This window comes from Thalassophryne amazonica, chromosome 4 (genome assembly GCF_902500255.1).
Source record: "Thalassophryne amazonica chromosome 4, fThaAma1.1, whole genome shotgun sequence".
NCBI classification, from domain to species: Eukaryota; Metazoa; Chordata; class Actinopteri; order Batrachoidiformes; family Batrachoididae; genus Thalassophryne; species Thalassophryne amazonica.
In genome coordinates, this window is record NC_047106.1 from 38,214,073 (window position 1) to 38,236,894 (window position 22,822).

Consider the following 22,822-nt stretch of genomic DNA (forward strand, 5'->3'; position numbering starts at 1 on the left):
AGAAAAAGTATTGCTCGATTGTATATGTCCATCAATGTCCATAAGTGTGCTGCAATGCTGCTCGGGGCACTGTTTTACCAAAATACATGTAACATGGAAAGCAAAGGTAGCAATTACACAGTAATTAAAAACAGATCCTGAAGCCACATTGAGAGATATCTCAGTATCTAAACAACTATACCCAAGGACGGTCTCTCCACCAATTTTATTGAAATTCCATCCATAACATTATGATTCCAAATACATATTCAAATAAATAAATTAATGAAATCACATCCTTGTCAGAGGTAATCATGCAGTACATCAGCGACACCACTTAGAGATTTTCTATCAAGCTGTGTCTATACAGTGATCCCTCGTTTATCGCGGGAGTTACGTTCTAAAAATAGCCCGCGATATGCGAAATCCGCAAAGTGGCCAGTGTTATTTTTACAATTATTATAGATGTTTTAAAGCTGTAAAACCCCTCACTACACACTTGATACACTTTTCTCAATCAGGCATGAACATTTTCTCACTTTTCTCTCATGTGTAAACACTCTCAAAGTTCAAACCTTAGTAGAAAAATAAGACCAACCTGTTTTCAGGCCCAAACATTTGTTTGAGAAATAAAAATAGAACGTTTTCCTATAAATAATTATGATGGCTTTTAGAACTAACGAATTTAATTTTAACGATCAACGTACAAGGTTGGACACATAAGAAATTATTAATAGTGACTGACCAGTATTTCACAGTTCTTCTGATCGCGCCTCTTCGTCCTGGCGCCGCTGCACTGTCACGTCTTTTTCCACTGACTCACACCTCGCTGCAGGTGTCTTTTTCCGAGTGTAGAACACAGTTATGGGTAGTTGTTGGCGCTCTTTTTTCTTCTGGGCGAGAAGATTCTTATAAACAGACACGCAGAACACAATGCGCATGCTCTCCCTTCACGGTGTCACGACCAGCTGCTTGATGAGGCCGCGGAACACAATGCACAGTAAAAAAAAGCATGCAAAATTGGACTAAAAAAATCCGCAAAACAGCGAGGCCACGAAAGGTGAACCGCATTATAGCGAGGGACCACTCTACACATCAATTCAAATGCATAATTTATAACGCAGTGAGTGAAACCTTTACATAAATGAGTCCACCCCTCCATTTCTTTAACACAGTAATGCAAAAACAATAAAATGCTATCATCACCAAATTAAAAGGGCATATAATGAGTAAACACACTTTCAGTTACGGTGACCATTTAGATCAATCAACAAAATGGACTTTGTTTTGCCTGTGTAATATCCCCCTGTTGGGTGCTTAGTGGATGATGGATTGATGGTGGATTAGGAGCAGGTGTGGTTGTCACGCAGTGAGACAGAATTCTTCACCAGATAAATATAGCAAATCAGACAAACAAACTGTTATTTTCAGTGATTATGTTCTAAAACTCCAATAGCACAGGCACAAGTCCACACAATCCTACAGAAAGGATTTCGTAAGAATGATGTTGCTGCAGGAAGTTTTCCTGTCTTGACATACTTGTGTTGTTACCCGATGCCAAAATATGGCCATTGGGTATTGCGAAGACTTTGCATCCGTCTGTCCGTCCGTCTGTGCTCAGCATAACTCAAGTCCTATTACTGCCACGGTCTTCAAATTCACAGGGAGCATTCTTGGGACACTGACCTTAGACAAGGTCAAAGATGACTAACTTTGACCTATTCTGAGGGGTCAAAGGGTCACATTCTTTCAACACACTCTTTCACTGATTACCTGCTTGTGCGGCTAGGGGTATTTTAGCATTGTGTTTTATTTTTAAATTTCCAGACCTTACCTGTATGTTAACACATGTATAAACTAATAAATATACCCAATGGTATAGTAAGAAAGAGTCACATGTATGTCTAACATATATCTTTCTTTTTCTTCTTCTTCTTGCAGACGCAGACTGTTCAGGAGGCTCTTCAGCGAACTCTGCAGTTTTACAGACAACAAGAGATCAGGTGAGGAAGTTTTTGTAATCAATCTGTCTTGTTCTTTTAATGATTCCTGTCCTTTTTCAAGTGCTCTAACCACTAGGGTAAAACCAGTGGTGGGCACAGTTCCGATAACAGATAATTATCAAAGATAATGTTTTCATTATCGGATTATCTTTTTAGATAACTTTAAAAACCATTATCGGATTAATTATCTTACGATAAATTTTTGTAATGTAGTAAACAAAGCTGAACAGCAACAAACATTTTTGAAATTTAAAATCAGTTGAGCACCTACCTGTTTAAGATTCCTAACAGATGCGTAGTTCTACCCTCTGCAAACAGAAGAGAGCTGCTTCTATGAAAAATCCTCTGCAGGCTAAGGTGAACTGGTCACAAAAAAAAAAAAAAAAAAAATTATTTCCTTTAATACCATACTGATATGCTGGCAATATCACCCAAGTCATCCAGAGGCATACATTTTTAACTTGGTTCAAATTTTAACCAAACTAATTTCGGACAAGTTATTTAAAATTACTGTCACATCTGAAGTTTTATAAAGTGAAAATATCAGATATATATTTTAGTTTTAAAGTAATGCGCTAATTTTTAAGGTTTTAGTGAGCACATGCTGTGCCCAGCAGTGCATTATAGGTAGGATAGGGTAATCTCAGTACGTTCACAACAGGACAAATGCATTTGAGACACTCTGTTCAGGCTCCACGGACAACAGCATTAAACTCTAGTGCCTAAGCTCTCGTGAATATATTCTCTGGGTTTATAGATGTTGTTATTGTATTTGCGTTTGTTAAATTCCACGCATCTTAAATGTAGCAGACAGGGATTATCTGGAATTTTGTTTTGGCAAGTTTTCATGGTCTTTATTGCCATCTACTGGCCAGTAGTGTTCATGGCAGTTCATGGCAGTATTTGTCCTGAAGCTGGGCAGACACTGTATATTTTTAATCACTGTACTCGGTTTCAGTTCAAACTGTACCACAGAACTGCACGGTGTAAATGTTCAGAGTGCACAATTTATGTTCTCACACACATTGTATGTTCAAAAACCACATGTTGACTCGTGTTTCCAGAAGCAAAATATAAGCTTTTTTTTTTCAAACTTAATTTACAAAAACTCTCGATGGGAGACATCAAAGTTTAAAAACAAAACAACAACAACAACAAAAAACATTACAAGACAGCTCTGCAGTGTTTGCACATGCACAGTGCAAGCAGTTGGATGCTTGTAGCTCTTCAGCAGCAGGATACCCTCACAACGGCTGACCAGAATAATATCAAACAGGTTTGATTTTCATTCGACCATACGATCGGCGATCCGGAGGTTGTTGTGAGATGTTAAACGCAGCTTGTACTCCATGTACACTACACGATGCAGGGCGTGCGATTAACCTGAAACTCGGTCCAAAAAAATTCTTGCACAAATGAAAAATCATCTGAAAAAGGGCCAAAACTCGCACAGTGTAAAGCCAACATTTATGTGTCAAGACAATATTGAGTGCACGTTTTACAACATCATAAAACGTGTGCACATCATAAAATGTGCGCACGGCACTAATAAAATGAGCGCATATTTTCTCCACATGCAAAATATTTTGCGATGACACTTCCAGGGCTCCGTAAAAATGCTTGTTTTTACAAATAAAAAAAAAATGGAATATTTTACAAAAGCACATTTATCTGTAAACACTAACCCACGACACACGTCACATTAACGTGTTGGTTTACATAATGAATGACTGAACCAATCAGTGTTTAGCAGAGGCACATTTTACCTAGAATCCTTTGTGATCTGTCTCTGTTTGTTACAAAACCTCAGAATTAGTGCATTATTCAACATTAAAAGATATATATGTTATATTTTAACTTTGTACAAATGACAGAATTGACATTAATGGAGTTATTCTATCGGTATTAATGTTATTTATAAATCAAAACCATAAGTCAGTATGGCTTTATTTTCCAAGACCTCTGCCTGATCAGAGCATTGTGATTGGTAGAGAGCTGGGGTTTGGCTGCTCTGAGCTTGTGGCTGTCCTGGAAGCTGTGTATTAAACAAGAACTTCCAGCAGGAGGCAAGATGTTCAAAGCTAGAAGTGTGGGCTCATTGTTTGGGTCTCTTGTCACTTTTGATGCTTTCAGAAGCGATCATGGTGTTAAAACTCAAATTCAGTTTGTTAGTAGTTGCAAATGTACCAGAGACAATACTGGAATTTATCGGTTATCTGTAACTTCCGATACATTTTTGGGTGGTTTATTGTTTTATCTTTATCAAAGATAACTTTTCAGTTATCTGATTATCTGTTATCGAAGTTAATTTTTTGGTTATCTGTGCCCACCACTGGGTAAAACCCATGGGCTTTAGTATCTGTTGCCAGAGCGTCTTTTGGCCTTGGGGAGTGAGTTTACTTACCTTCTTCTGCACAGCACCACCTGCAGACCTCCATTACAACTCTGTAGTTACTGCAACTCCCCTTGTTCTTAAAAATTGTAACCAGCACACTTATTCTACACTCCTCATGCATCCTCTCACTTTCCAAGATTTTATTAAACAATCTGGTTAGAACCTCCACTGCCATCTCTTGTACACATTTCCATACTCCCTCTGGAATGTCATCTGGGCCAACTGCCTTTACACTCTTCATTCAGGGCTCAACACTTTAGCTCCAGAGGTCACACTCATCTTCAACTGCTTAGCCCAGTTAAGGGTTGCGGGTGGCTGGAGCCTATCCCAGCAGTCATGGAGTGCGGGGGGTACACACATTGGACAAGACCGACAACTGGCCCTGAATTGGGCCAGATACTGGCGTCTCTCTCCTAGCCTGTGATTGGCTGGTGGCTGAGACACTGATGTCAGCCCATGCATCAGCCTCACATTGATGTGGCGCGAGCGCTACTCTCCTATTGGTCGTTTAGGAGAAGGAATTCCAGTGCTGCTTTCCTGTTGGTTGTTCAGGAGTGGGAAATCTCACTCCAAAATGGAGGCCAGTATCCGACCCAATTCATAGCCGGGTCAGTTGTCGGGCTAACACTAGACAGGACACCAGTTTGTTGCAGGGCCACATACAGACAAACAAACACATTCACACCCGTACACACACCTACGAACAATTTAAAGTTTCCAATCCACCTAACCTGCGTGTCTTTGGATGTGGGAGGAAGCCAGAGCACCCGAAGAGAACCCACGCAAACTTGGGGAGAACATGCAAACTCCACACAGAAAGACCACAGGTGGGAATTGAACCCTTGACCTTCTCGCTGTGAGGCAACAGTGCTAACCACTAAGCCACTGTATATATATATATATATATATATATATATATACACTTATATATATGTATATATGTATATATATGTATATATATATATATATATGTATATATATATGTATATATGTATATATGTATATATGTATATATATATATATATATATGTATATACGAGGGCTGTCAATAAAGTTACGGTCCTTTTTATTTTTTTTCAAAAACTATATGGATTTCATTCATATGTTTTTACGTCAGACATGCTTGAACCCTCGTGCGCATGTGTGAGTTTTTCCACGCCTGTCGGTGACGTCATTCGCCTGTGAGCACTCCTTGTGGGAGGAGTCGTCCAGCCCCTCGTCGGAATTCCTTTGTCTGAGAGGTTGCTGAGAGACTGGCGCTTTGTTTGATCAAAGTTTTTTCTAAACCTGTGAGACACATCGAAGTGGACACGGTTCGAAAAATTAAGCTGGTTTTCAGTGAAAATTTTAACGGCTGATGAGAGATTTTGAGGTGATTCTGTCGCTTTAAGGACTTTTCACGGTGCGAGACGTCACGCAGCGCTCTCAGGCGGCGTCGTCAGCCTGTTCAAGCTGAAAACCTCCACATTTCAGGCTCTATTGATCCAGGACGTCATGAGAGAACAGAGAAGTTTCAGAAGAAGTCGGTTTCAGCATTTTATCCGGATATTCCACTGTTAAAGGAGATTTTTTTAATGAAAGACGTGCGGACGGGTCCGCGCGTCGGGACGCAGCCGCCGCGACGCTCCGACACAGGAAAAACACCTCTGTTGAAAGCCTTAAGGACAAGTTGGAACATGTCCTGCCTGTTAAACAATTTCTCATATACTCACTCCACTGAAAGCCATCAAAAGCCGCCTGGATTTTACAAATGGTTATCAACACGGAGGTGTTTTTTCCTGTGCCGCTGCACCGCGTCGGCTGCGTCCCGACGCGCGGACCCGTCCACACGTCTTTCATTAAAAAAATCTCCTTTAACAGTGGAATATCCGGATAAAATGCTGAAACCGACTTCTTCTGAAACTTCTCTGTTCTCTCACGACGTCCTGGATCAATAGAGCCTGAAATGTGGAGGTTTTCAGCTTGAACAGGCTGATGACGCTGCCTGAGAGCGCTGCACGACGTCTCGCACCGTGAAAAGTCCTTAAAGCGACAGAATCACCTCAAAATCTCTCATCAGCTGTTAAAATTTTCACTGAAAACCAGCTTAATTTTTCGAACCGTGTCCACTTCGATGTGTCTCACAGGTTTAGAAAAAATTTTGATCAAACAACGCGCCAGTCTCTCAGCAACTTCTCAGACAAAGGAATTCCGACGAGGGGCTGGACGACTCCTCCCACAAGGAGTGCTCACAGGCGAATGACGTCACCGACAGGCGTGGAAAAACTCACGCATGCGCACGAGGGTTCAAGCATGTCTGACGTAAAAACATATGAATGAAATCCATATAGTTTTTGAAAAAAATAAAAAGGACCGTTACTTTATTGACAGCCCTCGTATATGTATATATAGTATCCGCTAATACTTAAAGATTTCAGTGGAAATGGCTTCATGTATCCGCTGAACAGATGGAGCCATCTTTTCAGTGCCTCTGTTCAATGCAATTAAACATTTGAAAACGCTTTTGTAAAGTATATATAAAAGATAATAACCTTAACCTAGCTTAGGCTGGCCTCTCACAGTCCAAAACAAGTGCACTGAAAAAAGAGAATGTTTGAACCAACTTAAAAAAGTGTTACAATTTGTAAAAACCTGAATGAATTAAGTTGTTTGAACTTAAGTTTGTAAGTTAGAGTTGATTTAACTTTCAAACTTAAGTTCAAACAACTTAATTCATTCAGGTTTTTACAAATTGTAACACTTTTTTAAGTTGGTTCAAACATTCTCTTTTTCAGTGTGGAGTGCTAAGTAGAATGAGAGTTATACGTATTCCCTCTTTTTGATTTCAGAATGCTGTCTTTCAGTTTGAGTGCATGATTAATTAAATTCACTCATTTTCTAACACACAGAACATTTTCAGCTGCAGTACAGAATATAAGCAGACTCAGATGAGAAGCGTCACTTGTGTAGTGAGGTAACCTCAGCTGCAACATTTTGGACATATGGCACAGTTCTCTGGTCAATGTCCAGCAAACATGCACTTCAGTGTTTTCCTAGCAACTAGGAAGGATCTCACTTTTCAACTGACTGTTCATCTGCCTTTGAAATGTGGGGACAGACCATCTGGGGGATTAAAATCTATGGAGCCTTATTTATTAACTGTTTGTAAGCACAGATTTACTGTATGTATATACTGTGTGTACGAACATTTCTATGCAAAGCAAGGACTTTTCTCTTATACTTAGGAATCTGTGTAAATATACATACCGCTCTGACCATGTGTACGCAGAACATCTCATGGTTGAACAGGGAAACTGCAAATAAAAAGCGCTGCTGCCATCACAACATGCAGCCTCATCCACATATGTTCTTTATTTCCTCAAATTAATAAGTACACAATCATGCAATTATGGCTAGTTATAAATAGATGTGTAGCCACATTGGTGTTCAAACCTGCAAAAGACAGCTGTGTAAGCTAAACTGGAACTTTTGGCTTGAACCTCAGCAACAAGCACTTTGATCTCTGCAAGTAGCTTTTCTCCTGCATTTTTATATTAAAAATGGGCTCACATTATTTTTGCTTCTCAAATTTCATTCAGAAACATTTCATCTTAATGAAGATGGCAGTGGTTATGTTAAAAGAGTGCAAATGATTCTGGGAGAACTGTAATGATGAATAATTGTCTGCCTATTTTGTTAAATGGTATAGATGAACTGCATTTATATAGCACTTTTCCATCTGAATCAGAAGCTCAAAGTGCTTTACAATGATGCCTTGCATTTACCCATTCAGAGTCACATATCACAGCCCAGTCTCATGTTTTTTTTCGTGCTCCCGTGACGAAATGAGTCAAATTTTTGTGACTTTTTTTAAAGTCACTATTACTAAACCTACTCCTACCCCCAACCCTAACCTTAACCATAACCTAATCCTACTCCTTTCCCCCACCCTAACCATAATCCCCCCCCCGCTTCACTTTTAATTTTGTGCAGCCATCATGGAATGAATTAGAATGAATTTGTGATGAAAATGAGGCGCTTTTCATCGCAATATCACGAACCAATAGATTAATGTATATTTCGTGCTGCTGAATCACGACTTGTCGTGAGACCAGGTTGCATACCAATATCAGGGTGCTGCCATGCAAGGCACTCACTACACACCACAGGCAATTTTGGGATTAAAGACCTTGCCCAAGGGTCCTTTGTGATTTTCTGGTCAGGCTGGGGTTTGAATCCAGAATCCCCTGGTCTCAAGCTCAGTGCTTAACCACTAGACTATCACCTCCCACACCTTATGCTGGTTCTTGTGGTGAGCTTCTTAAAGCTTGTTAAGGTTATGTTCATAAGTCACTGTGATGTCTAAACACATGACACCACAAGTGGTCCTTACCCATGGTTGAGTTCAAAATGACCAGATGGGCTCTTGGTCATCACCTAGTGTTGCCACTTGTGGCATTTATTTTTGTCATCTTACTGCTGTGACCACACACAAGAACCTCAATGTACACAAGCAGCAAATGGATGTTAACATATATGGTTATTCAAAGGCCTTTCTGAATGTAAATGACCATGAACATACACGAGCATAGTGGTTTAAACCACAGCGTTTATCAACAGCTGATACAAACTGATGTGCATATCAACGGCATGCACCTGTTTGATAAATATAGGCTTTCTTGCACCCGTTTGACACAAAATAACAATTCCTGTTCTTACTATTCTCTCTCTCTCTCTCTCTCTTTCCCCTTCTTTTTTATCTCTTCCTAGTCACAAATATCATGACCAATCACTGACAATTACACCTATTTCTTTGTGTGCTTTTGTGTGTCTTGGACAGGTGTCAGGAGGTTGGCAGTGAGGACACACAAAGAGAGAAGAAAGAGGACAACTGTCCCTTTCTAGAAAATTCTGGTTCAGAAGAAGACATCCTTCAAATCCTCCAGTACATGGCAACTATATTAGGTAAGGGGCTTGTTGGAATTATAAGGGAGTGTGTGTGAGTTAGTGTAGCTTCTTTAACAATTGATGTTTTTAATGTTCTTGATGCCTTTTAAAATACAGTCAGTGCTTACAAGGGATAGGCCAATGTAGGCCCATCCCTTTGCTATTTCTGTACAGATGCTTTGGCAACTTCTTTCTATTTGGACAAAATGTTTGTATTGGAAACAAAACCATGAAAATGTGGTCACACAGCAGAATGCATCACTTTCTCCATCAGGCAGTTGATCATTTTACTGCTGTATCAGTGTTTTTTATGTTGTTGTTCCATTTTCCTCAGAAGACATGGAGTCACAACTGGGTATGACATCACACCCGATCATATCTTTAGGATAACGTTTTGATGACTTGGGCTTATGGGCCAATTTGATTAAGTACAAGACTGCCAAAATTCAAACATATACGTATTCTTCTGTGGACAAAAATGGTAGATACTGTAGCAAATATACATAAGTACCCTATGGCCCTATGAAAGGGAACAGATGGGGTTAGCTACCTGTATCACGTAGCATGGGTTCTTGCTAACAGCCTCAGTGCTGTGAAAGTGGTAGGTATATCAACATGATGTCAGTTTTTACAAATATATTGTACAGATATAGATCTAGGAACATACTGCATCCATCACACCATGTAAACGTCTTGGGTCCTGGATAGTAACAACCCTGGCAGACAACCAGTCTATCTACACCTCTTGAAAGTGTAACTATCTTTCTGCTGCAGCCAAGTGAAATGTGGGCATTGTTTGGCCTTTTTCATTTACTGGGACCCTCAATATGAGGTCACCTGTGGGTTATGTGCAACTTTCTGAGGCAAGGCCGGTACCCATTTGGAGCTTGTAGACTTGGACAATGCAGGTGAAGTTTCTTGTCCAAAGACTTAGACAGGTAGTACAACCAGGAATGGAACCCAGATCTACACGTGGGCAGCACAACTGCTGTCCTGCTGAACTACCTGCTCTTCATGACATCAACATCAACGTTACCAATCAGATGTCCCTAAAGAAGAAGATTAGCATATATGCATATCCACAAAATTATCAATAGTTTTGAGTTCCAGCATGTGTATAGCAGCAGAAGTACTGCATAGGCCCAGAGAAAAGTCAAACCCTTTCAGCAGCACTGTCAGACATGATAGTCATGATGTGTTGAGCCGTCATAGATCATGGAGAGATCAGAAGTAGAGAAAAGTTAGAATTTGTCCTGGAGGGCTTTCACATTCCTGTAAAGAAATGGAATCACAGGGTCTTCACCCCTGACATTTCTCCTGAAAGTTCAACTTATTTTGAGGTCCACTAGCACCTTGGAAACACTTTGAACACGGTAATAAAACATACAGCAGCCATAGACTATCATGAGTGACGGCTAGCATGAATATAGACACAAATACACAAAAATCTGCACAGGCAGAGAATGACTCACTTCCTGGGCTTCTACTGTCTCTGTGGCCTATCTCAAAAAACACACATGGTGACTCACTCAGTACAGCTTTGTCCTCCCTCTGTACCATTTAAGATTTCTTCCTGCCTCTGTCCTTAGTGCTTTTCCTGTCGTCTTTCTGCTGTGCACTGTGTTCTGTCCTTCTGTCCCCTATACTATCTATTTTTCTCTTCTCTTTCAGCTTTCCTTCATGCTTGGCTTCCACTACCTTTGCTGATTTCCAAATCCCCCTCTGCCTGTCTGTCTCTGTCTTCCCCAAGTCTTCTTCTTTCTTTCTTTGCCTCCAACTTTATTCTAACTGCGGCAATGCTCCAGGAGCAAACCTGCGTAGAAAATCTGCACTGAACCTTTAACATCTGTCACGGAGGTTATGTGGATGCCAGCATTTGTTTGCCTGTTTGTTAGGAAAATATTTTAAAGTGACATGAACAGACATCAGTGGAATGCCATCCAAATGTTGGCTTTATGTGAAATACAGGACTTGTTTTTAACCTGTTTATGCCCAGATTTTTTTTATAAGTGGAAAAAATTGCATTAGTACCCTTGAGATTGTGAGTAGAAAATGACAATTGTTGCCAGTGGGGCAAAATGGGTTAAAATTTTCACAATGTTTCATATTAAGTTCTATGATATCTATACTTTGTACCAGTGGTGTAGTCAAGGCCCAGGCCAAGGGCTCTGACCCCAAGGCCAAGACATAAATGAAGAACAAGAAGAAAATTATTATTCAGAGATAGAGGTTCATACAAAAAAGACACAAAGAATATGGACTTGTATATGTCAAAAACATATACGAGGGCTGTCAATAAAGTATAGGTCCTTTTTATTTTTTTCAAAAACTATATGGATTTCATTCATATGTTTTTACGTCAGACATGCTTGAACCCTCGTGCGCATGCGTGAGTTTTTCCACGCCTGTCGGTGACGTCATTCGCCTGTGAGCACTCCTTGTGGGAGGAGTCGTCCAGCCCCTCGTCGGAATTCCTTTGTCTGAGAAGTTGCTGAGAGACTGGCGCTTTGTTTGATCAAAATTTTTTCTAAACCTGTGAGGCACATCGAAGTGGACGCGGTTCGAAAAATGAAGCTGGTTTTCGGTGAAAATTTTAACGGCTGATGAGAGATTTTGAGGTGATACCGTCGCTTTAAGGACTTCCCACGGTGCGAGACGTCGCGCAGCGCTCTCAGGCGCCGTCTACAGCCTGTTTCAAGCTGAAAACCTCCACATTTCAGGCTCTATTAATCCAGGACATCGTGAGAGAACAGAGAAGTTTCAGAAGAAAAAAAAAAAATCTCCTTTAACAGTGGAATATCCAGATAAAATGCTGAAACCGACTTCTTCTGAAACTTCTCTGTTCTCTCACGACGTCCTGGATCAATAGAGCCTGAAATGTGGAGGTTTTCAGCTTGAAACAGGATGATGACGTCACCTCGGAGCGCTGCGCGACGTCCCACTGCGTGGTAAGTCCTTAAAGCGACAGTATCACCTCAAAATCTCTCATCAGCCGTTAAAATTTTCACCGAAAACCAGCTTAATTTTTCGAACCGTGTCCACTTCGATGTGTCTCACAGGTTTAGAAAAAATTTTGATCAAACAAAGCGCCAGTCTCTCAGCAACTTCTCAGACAAAGGAATTCCGACGAGGGGCTGGACGACTCCTCCCACAAGGAGTGCTCACAGGCGAATGACGTCACCGACAGGCGTGGAAAAACTCACGCATGCGCACAAGGGTTCAAGCATGTCTGACGTAAAAACATATGAATGAAATCCATATAGTTTTTGAAAAAAATAAAAAGGACCTATACTTTATTGACAGACCTCGTATATTCATTCATTCATTCATTCATTCATTCATTCACAGGCTGCCAGTGAAACTGTAGGGCTAAAACATATGCAGTGCATCCAGAAAGTATTCACAGGGCTTCACTTTTTCCACATTTTGTTATGTTACAATCTTATACCAATATGGAGTAAATAATTTTTCCTCCCAGATTCGACACATTTGGTGCACCTATCTTTGGGCAGTTTTGCATATTTCCCTTTGCAGCACCTCTCAAGATCCATCGGGCTGGATGGGGAGCATTGGTGCACAGCCATTTTCAGATCTCTCCAGAGATGTTCAGTCAGATTCAGGTCTGGGCTCTGGCTGGGCCTCTCAAGGACATTCACACAGTTGTCCTGAAGCCACTCCTTTGATATCTTTGCTGTGTTCTTAGGGTCATTGTCAGTGGCGGTCCTAGAGTGATTTACTCCCCGGGCGAAACCCCCTGCAGGCGAAACCCCCCACGCGCACACTAATGTGGCCACCACCTCCGCCCCACCACCCATGAAAACACTAACTTCGTCCAGAACACCCACAATCCCACAAATTAACTCACAACAGCTATTTTCAAGAACAAATTTCCAGTTTTAATGACTACTGCAATAACAAACACAAAGAAATTGGCACAGTCTAATGTGTCATCATCCATGGACTTATCTGCAATGATCATCTCAAAAGTTTGCAGGAGGGCATCATAATTGTTTGCCACAGTGCTCACTATCCGTGATGTGAAATTCCTTCAAGTAGGAGCATTTCTGGGCAACCTTGAGCAGCCTGCAGACTCAAGAAAAGACATCCTCTTTGTGGATTTTAAGAAAAATGTGGCAAACCCAGAGAGTGATGCAAAAAATATTCTGCACTCAGATAAGCATTTAGCCCCCTGAGACAGAACCAGATTCAGTCTGTGTGCATAGCAATGCACAAACATTGCACTGGGGGCTATTGCTTTAACTTTGGCCTGCAAACCATTGAGAGCTGAAGCCATGATAGCAGCCATGGCTTCTTCGTAAGGAAGACTATCAAATGGCTTTGCCAAAATCCGGTCCACAACATTCAAATTGTCTGCCATTATGTGCAGCTTGCTACCTAGCTAGCTCGCTAGCTGGGACTGGCGCGAGGCTAGTGTGAAGTTTGTCCGCCTGTGAGTGCTTTGTGACGGTGGAGGAGCTCAGAAGCACCCGCTGCTCGGTAGGGACAGAAACTGCGATAGAAGTCAGAAAGAGTGATAGAAGTCAGTCTCCAAACACAAGCAGCTACAAAAAAACCCACCAGAAATAGAAGCTCGATTTGTCGCTAGTCGTTTTTAACAAAGAAAATGCCGCTAAGAGGATTAGGAAAGTCTCCGGTTCAACTCAGAACAGAATGAAAATTAAAAAATGCTCCCACGGATGTTTACACCAAAAGATCGCTGATTCATTCATTTCGCTGTCAATCAAAAAGGGATTCAGCCTCAGACAGATCATCCAATCATCATGCAGAAGCTGAGCGTCCGGGCCAGCCGAGGCCAGCCCACTGCCCCATAGACCCCCAGACACGCTGAGCGTCTGATGGGCGGGACAAAGCCCAGCATTTATCCATTGACTCGTCTCGTTTCGCTGCAGTCTTTGCTTCGCTACTGTTTATAGCACTGTGAAGCTGCGGGAATGAGTGAGAGGAAAGCCGCCATGGGACGGGAAGGTGGGGGCGCCGCTCTGCCGTAACGTAACGAAACCACGAACCCCCCCATCAGGACAATCCCCCCACCCCGTTTTTTTTGTTTTGACCATTATTTTTTTTCCGCACGGTCGTGCCGCCCCCCCTGCGATGCCGCCTGGGGCAGCTGCCCGGTCGGCCCGCCTTCAGGACCGCCCCTGGTCATTGTCCTGCTGAAAGATGAACCGTTGCCCCAGTCCGAGGTCAGGAGCACTCTGGATCAGGTTTTCAAGCAGGATGTCTGTTGTGTGGGCCGCCAGAAGAGGAGGTACTGCTGGCCCACCACCAGAGGGCGCCCTGCCTGAAGTGCGGGCTTCAGGCATGAGAGGGCGCTGCCGCCACGGACACAGCCGGGGTTGACAGCTGTCACTCATCAACTCATGACAGCTGTCACCCATTTCCACTTCATCAATCCACTCCATAAAAGCCGGACGTCATCTCCACCTTGCTGCCGAGATATCATCTACCTGTGAAGGTAATGTTCTCTGCTGTGTCTGAATGTTGACTTACATGTGATCTGTTTGCAGCCGTTGTCCTGTGGTGCCCTGTCAGCTGGGTTGGCGGTCAGTGAGAGTGCCGACGTCTTCGCCTCTCACTCCAACCAGATAAGTGGTAACAGGAGCTACTATCGTGTTCCTATTTCAGAGGTGGAGGTGACTTTCCACCTGCTGACTGTTTTTGTTACTGGGTGTGCACACACCCACATCTCACTGTTTGTGCTCCTCGCCAGCAGTACCAGATCCGACAGTTGGGGACGGTGATCACCTGGGAATTCGGGACTTGGCGGCTCCAGTATTCACCAGGTTTGGTGGCGGTGGAAATCGTGTGGTTCCGGCTCTTCTCAGGACAGATGTCTTCTATCCTCGAGCCTGCCCACATGTCACCTTTGTGTATTGACTGCTATCAGATTCTGTGATTGTCTGTATAATCGTTGTGCACATTCACAACATTAAATTGTTACCTTTTGGCTCATCTATTGACCGTTCATTTGCGCCCCCGGTCCGTGTCACTACACTTTCCCCAACAGGATATCTCGGCCAATGTCATGGATCCCGAGGGGCGTCAACCATCTGTTGGACAGCCAATGGAAGAGCAGGGTTCACAGGCGTCGGCTGGAGGCATGATTGGTGAGTTGCAGCACATCCTCACCGCCTTTACCACTCAGATGGACCTGATGACCGAGCAAAACATCATCCTTAATCGCAGGATGGAGGCTCTCACTGTGCAGGTGGAAGCACGCGCTCAGGGCGCTGCTGCAGCTCCTCCTCCTGCTGACCCGGTGCCGAATACAGACATTCCACTGGTCATTCAACGACCCCCCCCACCATCCCCTGAAGCATACATAAGCCCCCAGAGCCGTACAGAGGTTGTGTGGAGACGTGCGCGGACTTTCTTATGCAGTGTTTGCTCGTCTTTGCACAGCGTCCCGTGATGTACGCGTCTGACGCCAGCAAGGTGGCTTATGTGATTAATTTGCTTCGGGGTGAGGCACGCGCTTGGGCTACAGCGCTTTGGGAGCAAAGTTCATGGCTCCTTGCCTCTTATACTGGGTTTGTGAGGGAGCTCAGAACTGTTTTTGATCACCCTAACAGAGGCGAAACCGCATCTACCGTGCTGCTGTCAATGAGACAGGGGCGCCGGAGCGCAGCCGAATATGCAGTCGACTTCCGCATCACGGCTGCGAGATCCGGCTGGAATATGACTGCGCTCCGCGCCGCCTTCATAAACGGACTGTCGTCGGTCCTGAAGGAGCACCTGGTGGCTAAGGAGGAACCGCGGGATTTGGCTGAGCTTATCGATTTGGTTATACGATTGGAGAATCGGTTAGAAGAACACCGACGGGAGCGAGGCGAAGGGCGTGGTCAGGCACAAGCCGTCCCTCTTCCTCCCGGGTCCGAAAGGGAGCCGTCTTCCCCACGCTCCACTACCACAGCGCTCCGTGTGGCTACAGCTCCCCCTGCTGATGATGCTAGGGACACGAGCAGGGACACATTCAGACAGAGGAGGCTGGTCCGCGGGGAGTGCTTTGTCTGCGGCTCGAGTGAGCATCAGCAGAGAGACTGCCTCAAACGGTCAAAACACAAACGCCCGCCCTTAGAGACTGGGCTGAGGGGGGTCAAAACATTCACATGGTCATACACATCTTTCAACATGACTCCCAGTTACAATCGTGAGCGGGGATTTAACCCTTCAAGCCCCAGCACTGGTGGACACGGGGTCAGAAGGGAATCTGCTGGATAGCAGATGGGCAAGGGAGGTAGGGCTCCCTCTGGTGGCGCTTTCTTCGCCAGTGAAGGTGCGAGCACTAGATGGCACTCTTCTCCCTTTTATCACACACAAGACACTACCTGTAACCCTGGTAGTGTCTGGGAATCACCGGGAGGAGATTGAGTTTTTTGTAACTCCTTCTACCTCCCGCGTGATTTTAGGCTTCCCATGGATGATTAAACACAATCCCCGGATTGATTGGCCATCTGGGGTTGTGGCTCAGTGGAGCGAAACCTGCCAGCGGAATTGTTTAGGATCCTCGGTTCCTCCCGGTGTAAATGCTAATGAGGAGGTTAAAGTCCCTCCCAATCTGACGGCGGTGCCGGTTGAGTACCACGATCTTTCTGATGTCTTCAGCAAGGATCTGGCGTTCACCCTTCCCCCGCACCGTCCGTACGATTGTGCCATTGATTTGGTCCCGGGCGTTGAGTTCCCGTCCAGCAGGCTGTACAATCTCTCACGTCCTGAGCGCGAATCAATGGAGACCTACATCCAGGACTCATTAGCTGCCGGGCTGATCCGGAATTCCACCTCCCCAATGGGTGCAGGTTTCTTTTTTGTTGGCAAGAAAGATGGCGGACTCCGTCCATGCATTGATTACAGGGGGCTGAACGACATAACGGTTCGTAATCGATACCCTTTACCCCGTTTGGATTCAGTGTTCACGCCCCTGCATGGAGCCCAAAGTTTCACCAAACTGGACCTTAGGAATGCGTATCACCTGGTTCGGATCCGGAAGGGAGACGAATGGAAGACGGCATTTAACACCCCATTAGGTCATTTTGAGTACCTGGTCATGCCGTTCGGCCTCACTAACGCCCCCACGACATTCCAAGCATTGGTAAACGACGTCTTGCGGGACTTCCTGCACCGATTCATCTTCGTATATCTGGATGACATACTCATCTTTTCCGGACCCTGAGACTCATGTCCAGCATGTACGTCAGGTCCTGCAGCGGTTGTTGGAGAACCGGCTGTTTGTGAAGGGCGAGAAGTGTGAGTTTCACCGCACCTCTTTGTCCTTGGAGCCGGAGTTGACAGCTGTCACTCATCAACTCATGACAGCTGTCACCCATCTCCGCTTCATCAATCCACTCCATAAAAGCCGGACGTCATCTCCACCTCGCTGCCGAGATATCATCTACCTGTGAAGGTAATGTTCTCTGCTGTGTCTGAACGTTGACTTACGTGTGATCTGTTTGCAGCCGTTGTCCTGTGGTGCCCTGTCAGCTGGGTTGGCGGTCAGTGAGAGTGTCGACGTCTTCGCCTCTCACTCCAACCAGATAAGTGGTAACAGGAGCTGCTATCGTGTTCCTATTTCAGAGGTGACCTTCTGACTGTTTTTGTTACTGGGTGTGCACACACCCACATCTCACTGTTTGTGCTCCTCGCCAGCAGTACCAGATCCGACAGTCGGGGACGGTGATCACCTGGGAATTCGGGACTTGGCGGCTCCAGTATTCACCAGGTTCGGTGGCGGTGGAAATCGTGTGGTTCCGGCTCTTCTCAGGACAGATGTCTTCTATCCTCGAGCCTGCCCACACGTCACCTTTGTGTATTGACTGCTGTCAGATTCTGTGATTGTCTGTATAATCGTTGTGCACATTCACAACATTAAATTGTTACCTTTTGGCTCATCTATTGACCGTTCATTTGCGCCCCCTGTTGTGGGTCCGTGTCACTACACTTTCCCCAACATGTCTCTGTACATTGCTGTATTCATCTTTTCTTCAATCCTGTCTAGTCTCCCAGTTCCTGCCACCGAAAAACATCCCCATAGCATGATGCTGTCACCACCATTATTCACTGTAGGGATGGTGCCTGGTTTCCTCCAAACATGATGCCTGGCATTTACATCAAAGAGTTCAATCTTTGTCTCATCAGACCAGAAAAGTTTGTTCCTCATGGTCTGAGAGTCCTTCAGGTGCCTTTTGGCAAACTCCAGGTGGGCTGCCATGTGCCTTTTACTAAGGAGTGACTTTCATCTGGTCACTCTACCATACAGGCCTGATTGGTGGATTGCTGCAGAGATAGTTGTCCTTCTGGAATGTTCTATTTTCTCCACAGAGAAATGCTGTAGCTCTGACAGAGTGACCTCCCTGACTAAGGCCCTTCGCCCCTGATCGTTCAGTTTAGACAGACAGACAGCCAGCTCTGGGATGAGTCCTGGTGGATCCAAACTTCTTCCATTCATGGATGATGGAGGCTACTGTGCTCATTGGAACCTTCAAAGCAGCACAAATGCTTCTGTACCCTTCCATAGATTTGTGCCTTGAGACAATCGTGTCTTGGTGGTCTACAGACAATTCCTTTGACTTCATGCTTGACTTGTGTTCTGACATGCACTGTCAACTGTGGGACCTCATATGTAGGCAGGTGTCTGTCCAAATGTAAACTGAATTTACCCCAGGTGGACTCCAATTAAGCTGTAGAAACATCTCAAGGATGATCAGTGGAAACAGGTTGCACCTGAGCTCAATTCTGAGCTTCATGGCAAAGGTTGTGAATACTTACAACCCCAATTCCAATGAAGTTGGGACGTTGTGGGCAATGTAAATAAAAACAGAATACAATGATTTGCAAATCCTGTTCAACCTATATTCAACTGAATACACCACAAAGACAAGATATTTAATGTTCAAACTGGCAGACATTTTTGTTTTGGTGTAAATATTTGCTCATTTTGAAATGGATGCCTGCAACACGTTTCCAAAAAGCTGGGACAGTGGCAGCAAAAGACTGGGAAAGTTGAATGCTAAAAAAAAAAAAAAAAACCTGTTTGGAAATTTCGCAGGTTTTCAGAGTAATTGGAAACAGGTGAGTGTCATGATTGGGTATAAAAGGAGCATCCTCAAAAGGCTCAGCCATTCACAAGCACAGATGGGGCAAGGATCACCACTTTGTGAACAACTGCGTGAAAAAATAGTCCAACAGTTTAAGAACAATGTTTCTCAGTGTTCAATTGCAAGGACTTTAGGGATTCCATCATCTACATTCCATAATATAATCAGAAGATTCAAAGAATCTGGAGAACTTTCTATACGTAAGCGACAAGGCTGAAAACCAACATTGAATGCCCGTGACCTTCGATCCCTCAGGCGGCACTGCATTAAAAAACCGACATCATTGTGTAAAGGATTTTACCGCGTGGGCTCAGGAACACTTCAGAAAACCATTGTTAGTTAACACAGTTCGTCCAAGACCATCCAGATTGTTACCAGAGCAAAGTTCAAAAGCCAGCATCTGTGATGGTATGGGGGTCTGTTAGTGCCCATGGCATGGGCAACTCACACATCTGTGATGGCACCATCAATGCTGAAAGGTACATCCAGGTTTTGGAGCAACACATGCTGCCATACAAGCAACGTCTTTTTCAGGGACGTTTCTGCTTATTTCAGCAAGACAATGCCAAGCCACATTCTGCATGTGTTACAGCGTGGCTTCATAGTAAAAGAGTGCGGGTACTAGACTGGCCTGCCTGCAGTCCAGACCTGTCACCCATTGAAAATGTGTGGTGCATTATGAAGCGCAAAATATGACAATGGAGAGCCCGGACTGTTGAACAACTGAAGTCGTACATCAAGCAAGAATGGGAAAGAATTCCACCTACAAAGCTTCAACAATTAGTGTCTTCAGTTCCCAAACGCTTATTGAGTGTTGTTAGAAGGAAAGGTGATGTAACACAGTGGTAAACATACCACTGTCCCAGCTTTTTTGAAACATGTTGCAGGCATCCATTTCAAAATGAGCAAATATTTGCACAAAAACAATAAAGTTGATCAGTTTGAACATTAAATATCTTGTCTTTGTGGTGTATTCAACTGAATATAGGTTGAAGAGGATTTGCAAATCATTGTATTCTGTTTTTATTTACATTTTACACAACATCCCAACTTCACTGGACTTGGGGTTGTATGTACATGTGATTTATTTTTTTTTTTAAATATATTTGCAAAAATCTCAAAACACTTCACATTGTCATTATGGGGTATTGTGTCTAGAATTTTGATGGTAAAAAATTAATTTCATCCATTTTGAAATAAGGCTGTAATGTAAAATGTGGAAAAAGTGAAGCACCGTGAATACTTTCTGAATGCACTGTATATTATGCAAGAAAATTCAACAGCAGCAGTTGTTTTCAGTAAAATTTATATTTTGTATTGTATAGGTTATGTGCAAAAATTGTATTTAAAATCAGGAAAATACCATGTACTTTGAAAATGTCTTGGATTATCTTGAGATGACCAAGGCTTTAAGCTCTCAAGGCATTCGAGGCCAAGGCAAAGGCCTGGAAAGAATAAGCCTGGTGGCCAAGGCTGAGCATCAAGGCACTACAACACTACTGCTCCCGACCCCCAATTCAACTTGCTTAAACAATAACAAACATACTACTGCGGGGCTTTGTTGGAGTTATTATATGTACTCTCTGAGATTCAGGTCAGGTCAGGTCTGGATGCATGTACTGGGGCTATTCATTGCCACACCTTCCATATACGAGGTGTGTTAGAAAAGTATCGGACCTTTTTATTTTTTGCAATAACCTTATGGATTTGAATCATGTTTGATTGCATCAGCCAAGCTTGAAACTTCGTGCGCATGAGTGAGTTTTTTCACGCCTGTCAGTTGCGTCATTCGCCTGTGAGCAGGCTTTGAGTGAGCACTGGTCCTCCCCCCTCGTCGGATTTTCATTGTGAGGAAAATGTCTGAATGGCTGGAGCAGCGCTGCATCAAATCTTTCCAGAAACTGTGAGAGACAGCCAGGTGGACACCATTCGGAAAATTCAGATGGCTTTCAGGGATGATTTCATGGGCATCACACAGATTAAGGAGTGTTACAGCTGGTTTAAAGACGGCGCACAATGGCGGAAGGCGCGCCGCGCTCCGAGCGGCGATCGACAGGCTGAAACGACCAGATCATTTCCAAATGGAAAGGCTGTGTTGATCCGGGACGTTGTCTGACTACTAGAGAAATGGCAGAAAAGGTGGACATAGCACTTTCCCGGCACATTCCACTGTTAAAGGAGATTTTGTCATGAAAACAGGAGCGAAGGAATTTGCCACGGAGCCGCTAATGGCGCGGAATGAAAGCACCTCCGTGTTGGTCTCAGAGGACATGTTGTGATATGCTCAGCTCTTCGACAATTTCTCGGATACTCACTCAACTGAAAAGCCACCCAAAACCGTCTGAATCTTTCGAATGGTGGAAGAGCTGGGCATGTCCCGTGAGACTTCCAGCACGGAGGTGCTTTTTGTTCTGCGCCATTAGCGGCTCCGTCCTGACGCGCAAATTCCACTGCACGTCTTTCATTACAAAATCTCCTGTAACAGTGTAATGTGCCGAAAAAGTGCTATGTCCACCTCTCTTGCCATTTCTCTGGTAGTCAGACAATGTCCCGGATCAACACAGCCTTCAGTTTGGAAATGATCTGGTCGTTTCAGCCTGTCGATGGCCGCTCGAAGCGCAGCGCGCCCTCAGCCACTGTGGGCCGTCTTTAATCCGGTTGTAATGCTCCTTAATCTGTGTGATGCCCATAAGATCTTCACCGAAAGCCATCTGAAGTTTCCGAATGGTTTCCACCTGGCTGACTCTCACAGTTTCTGAAAAAAGTTTGATGCAGCAAAGCGGCAGTCGCTCGGCCATTTTCCTGACAATGAAAATCCGCAGAGGGGGCTGGACCACTCCTCTCACAAAGCGTGCTCACAGGCGAATGACGCAACCGACAGGCGTGAAAAAACTCACGCATGCGCACGAAGGTTCAAGTTTGGCTGATGCAATCACACGTGATTCAAATCCATATGGTTATTGCAAAAAACAAAAAGGTCCGATACTTTTCTAACAGACCTCGTATATCCATATATCTGCTGCAGCCAGGTGATACGGGCATTGACTTGGTTTTTTGCAGTTTTGTCTTTAACACTGAGGTACCTTTAGGCTGAATCATGTTCAAGGAAGTGTGCCAAACGGCTATAGCGATGTGGTTTATGTTCCCTCACAATCCAAGTACATCACTGTTTATCTGATACAAAGTCATTCCATCAGTATCCAAGGATTCTCCTGAGAGACACAGTATCAAAGACATACATTCATCACCTTACGTCACTACTGTTTGGTTGCATTGTGCATTCAGTTTCAGGTATTACTTTGCATGCAAGTGCAGTTTTTGTAGTATAACTTTGCAAATTGGAAGGAGGAACTGTGAATTAGCATTCATTTTTATTTCTTTGATTAATTTGTTAATAAAAAAAAAAA

At 43.9% G+C, this 22,822-nt stretch overlaps 1 protein-coding gene across 1 annotated transcript in view; it reads left to right on the forward strand.

Moving 5' to 3' along the window:
* The window catches only part of gucy1a2 (guanylate cyclase 1, soluble, alpha 2), a 269,867-nt gene that overhangs the window by 64,354 nt on the left and 182,691 nt on the right, over positions 1 to 22,822 (forward strand). The window contains exons 2-3 of the mRNA XM_034169417.1: positions 1,921 to 1,982; positions 9,197 to 9,321. Of these exons, the coding sequence (XP_034025308.1) occupies positions 1,921 to 1,982; positions 9,197 to 9,321 (187 nt within the window). The remainder of the gene's footprint in view (positions 1 to 1,920; positions 1,983 to 9,196; positions 9,322 to 22,822) is intronic.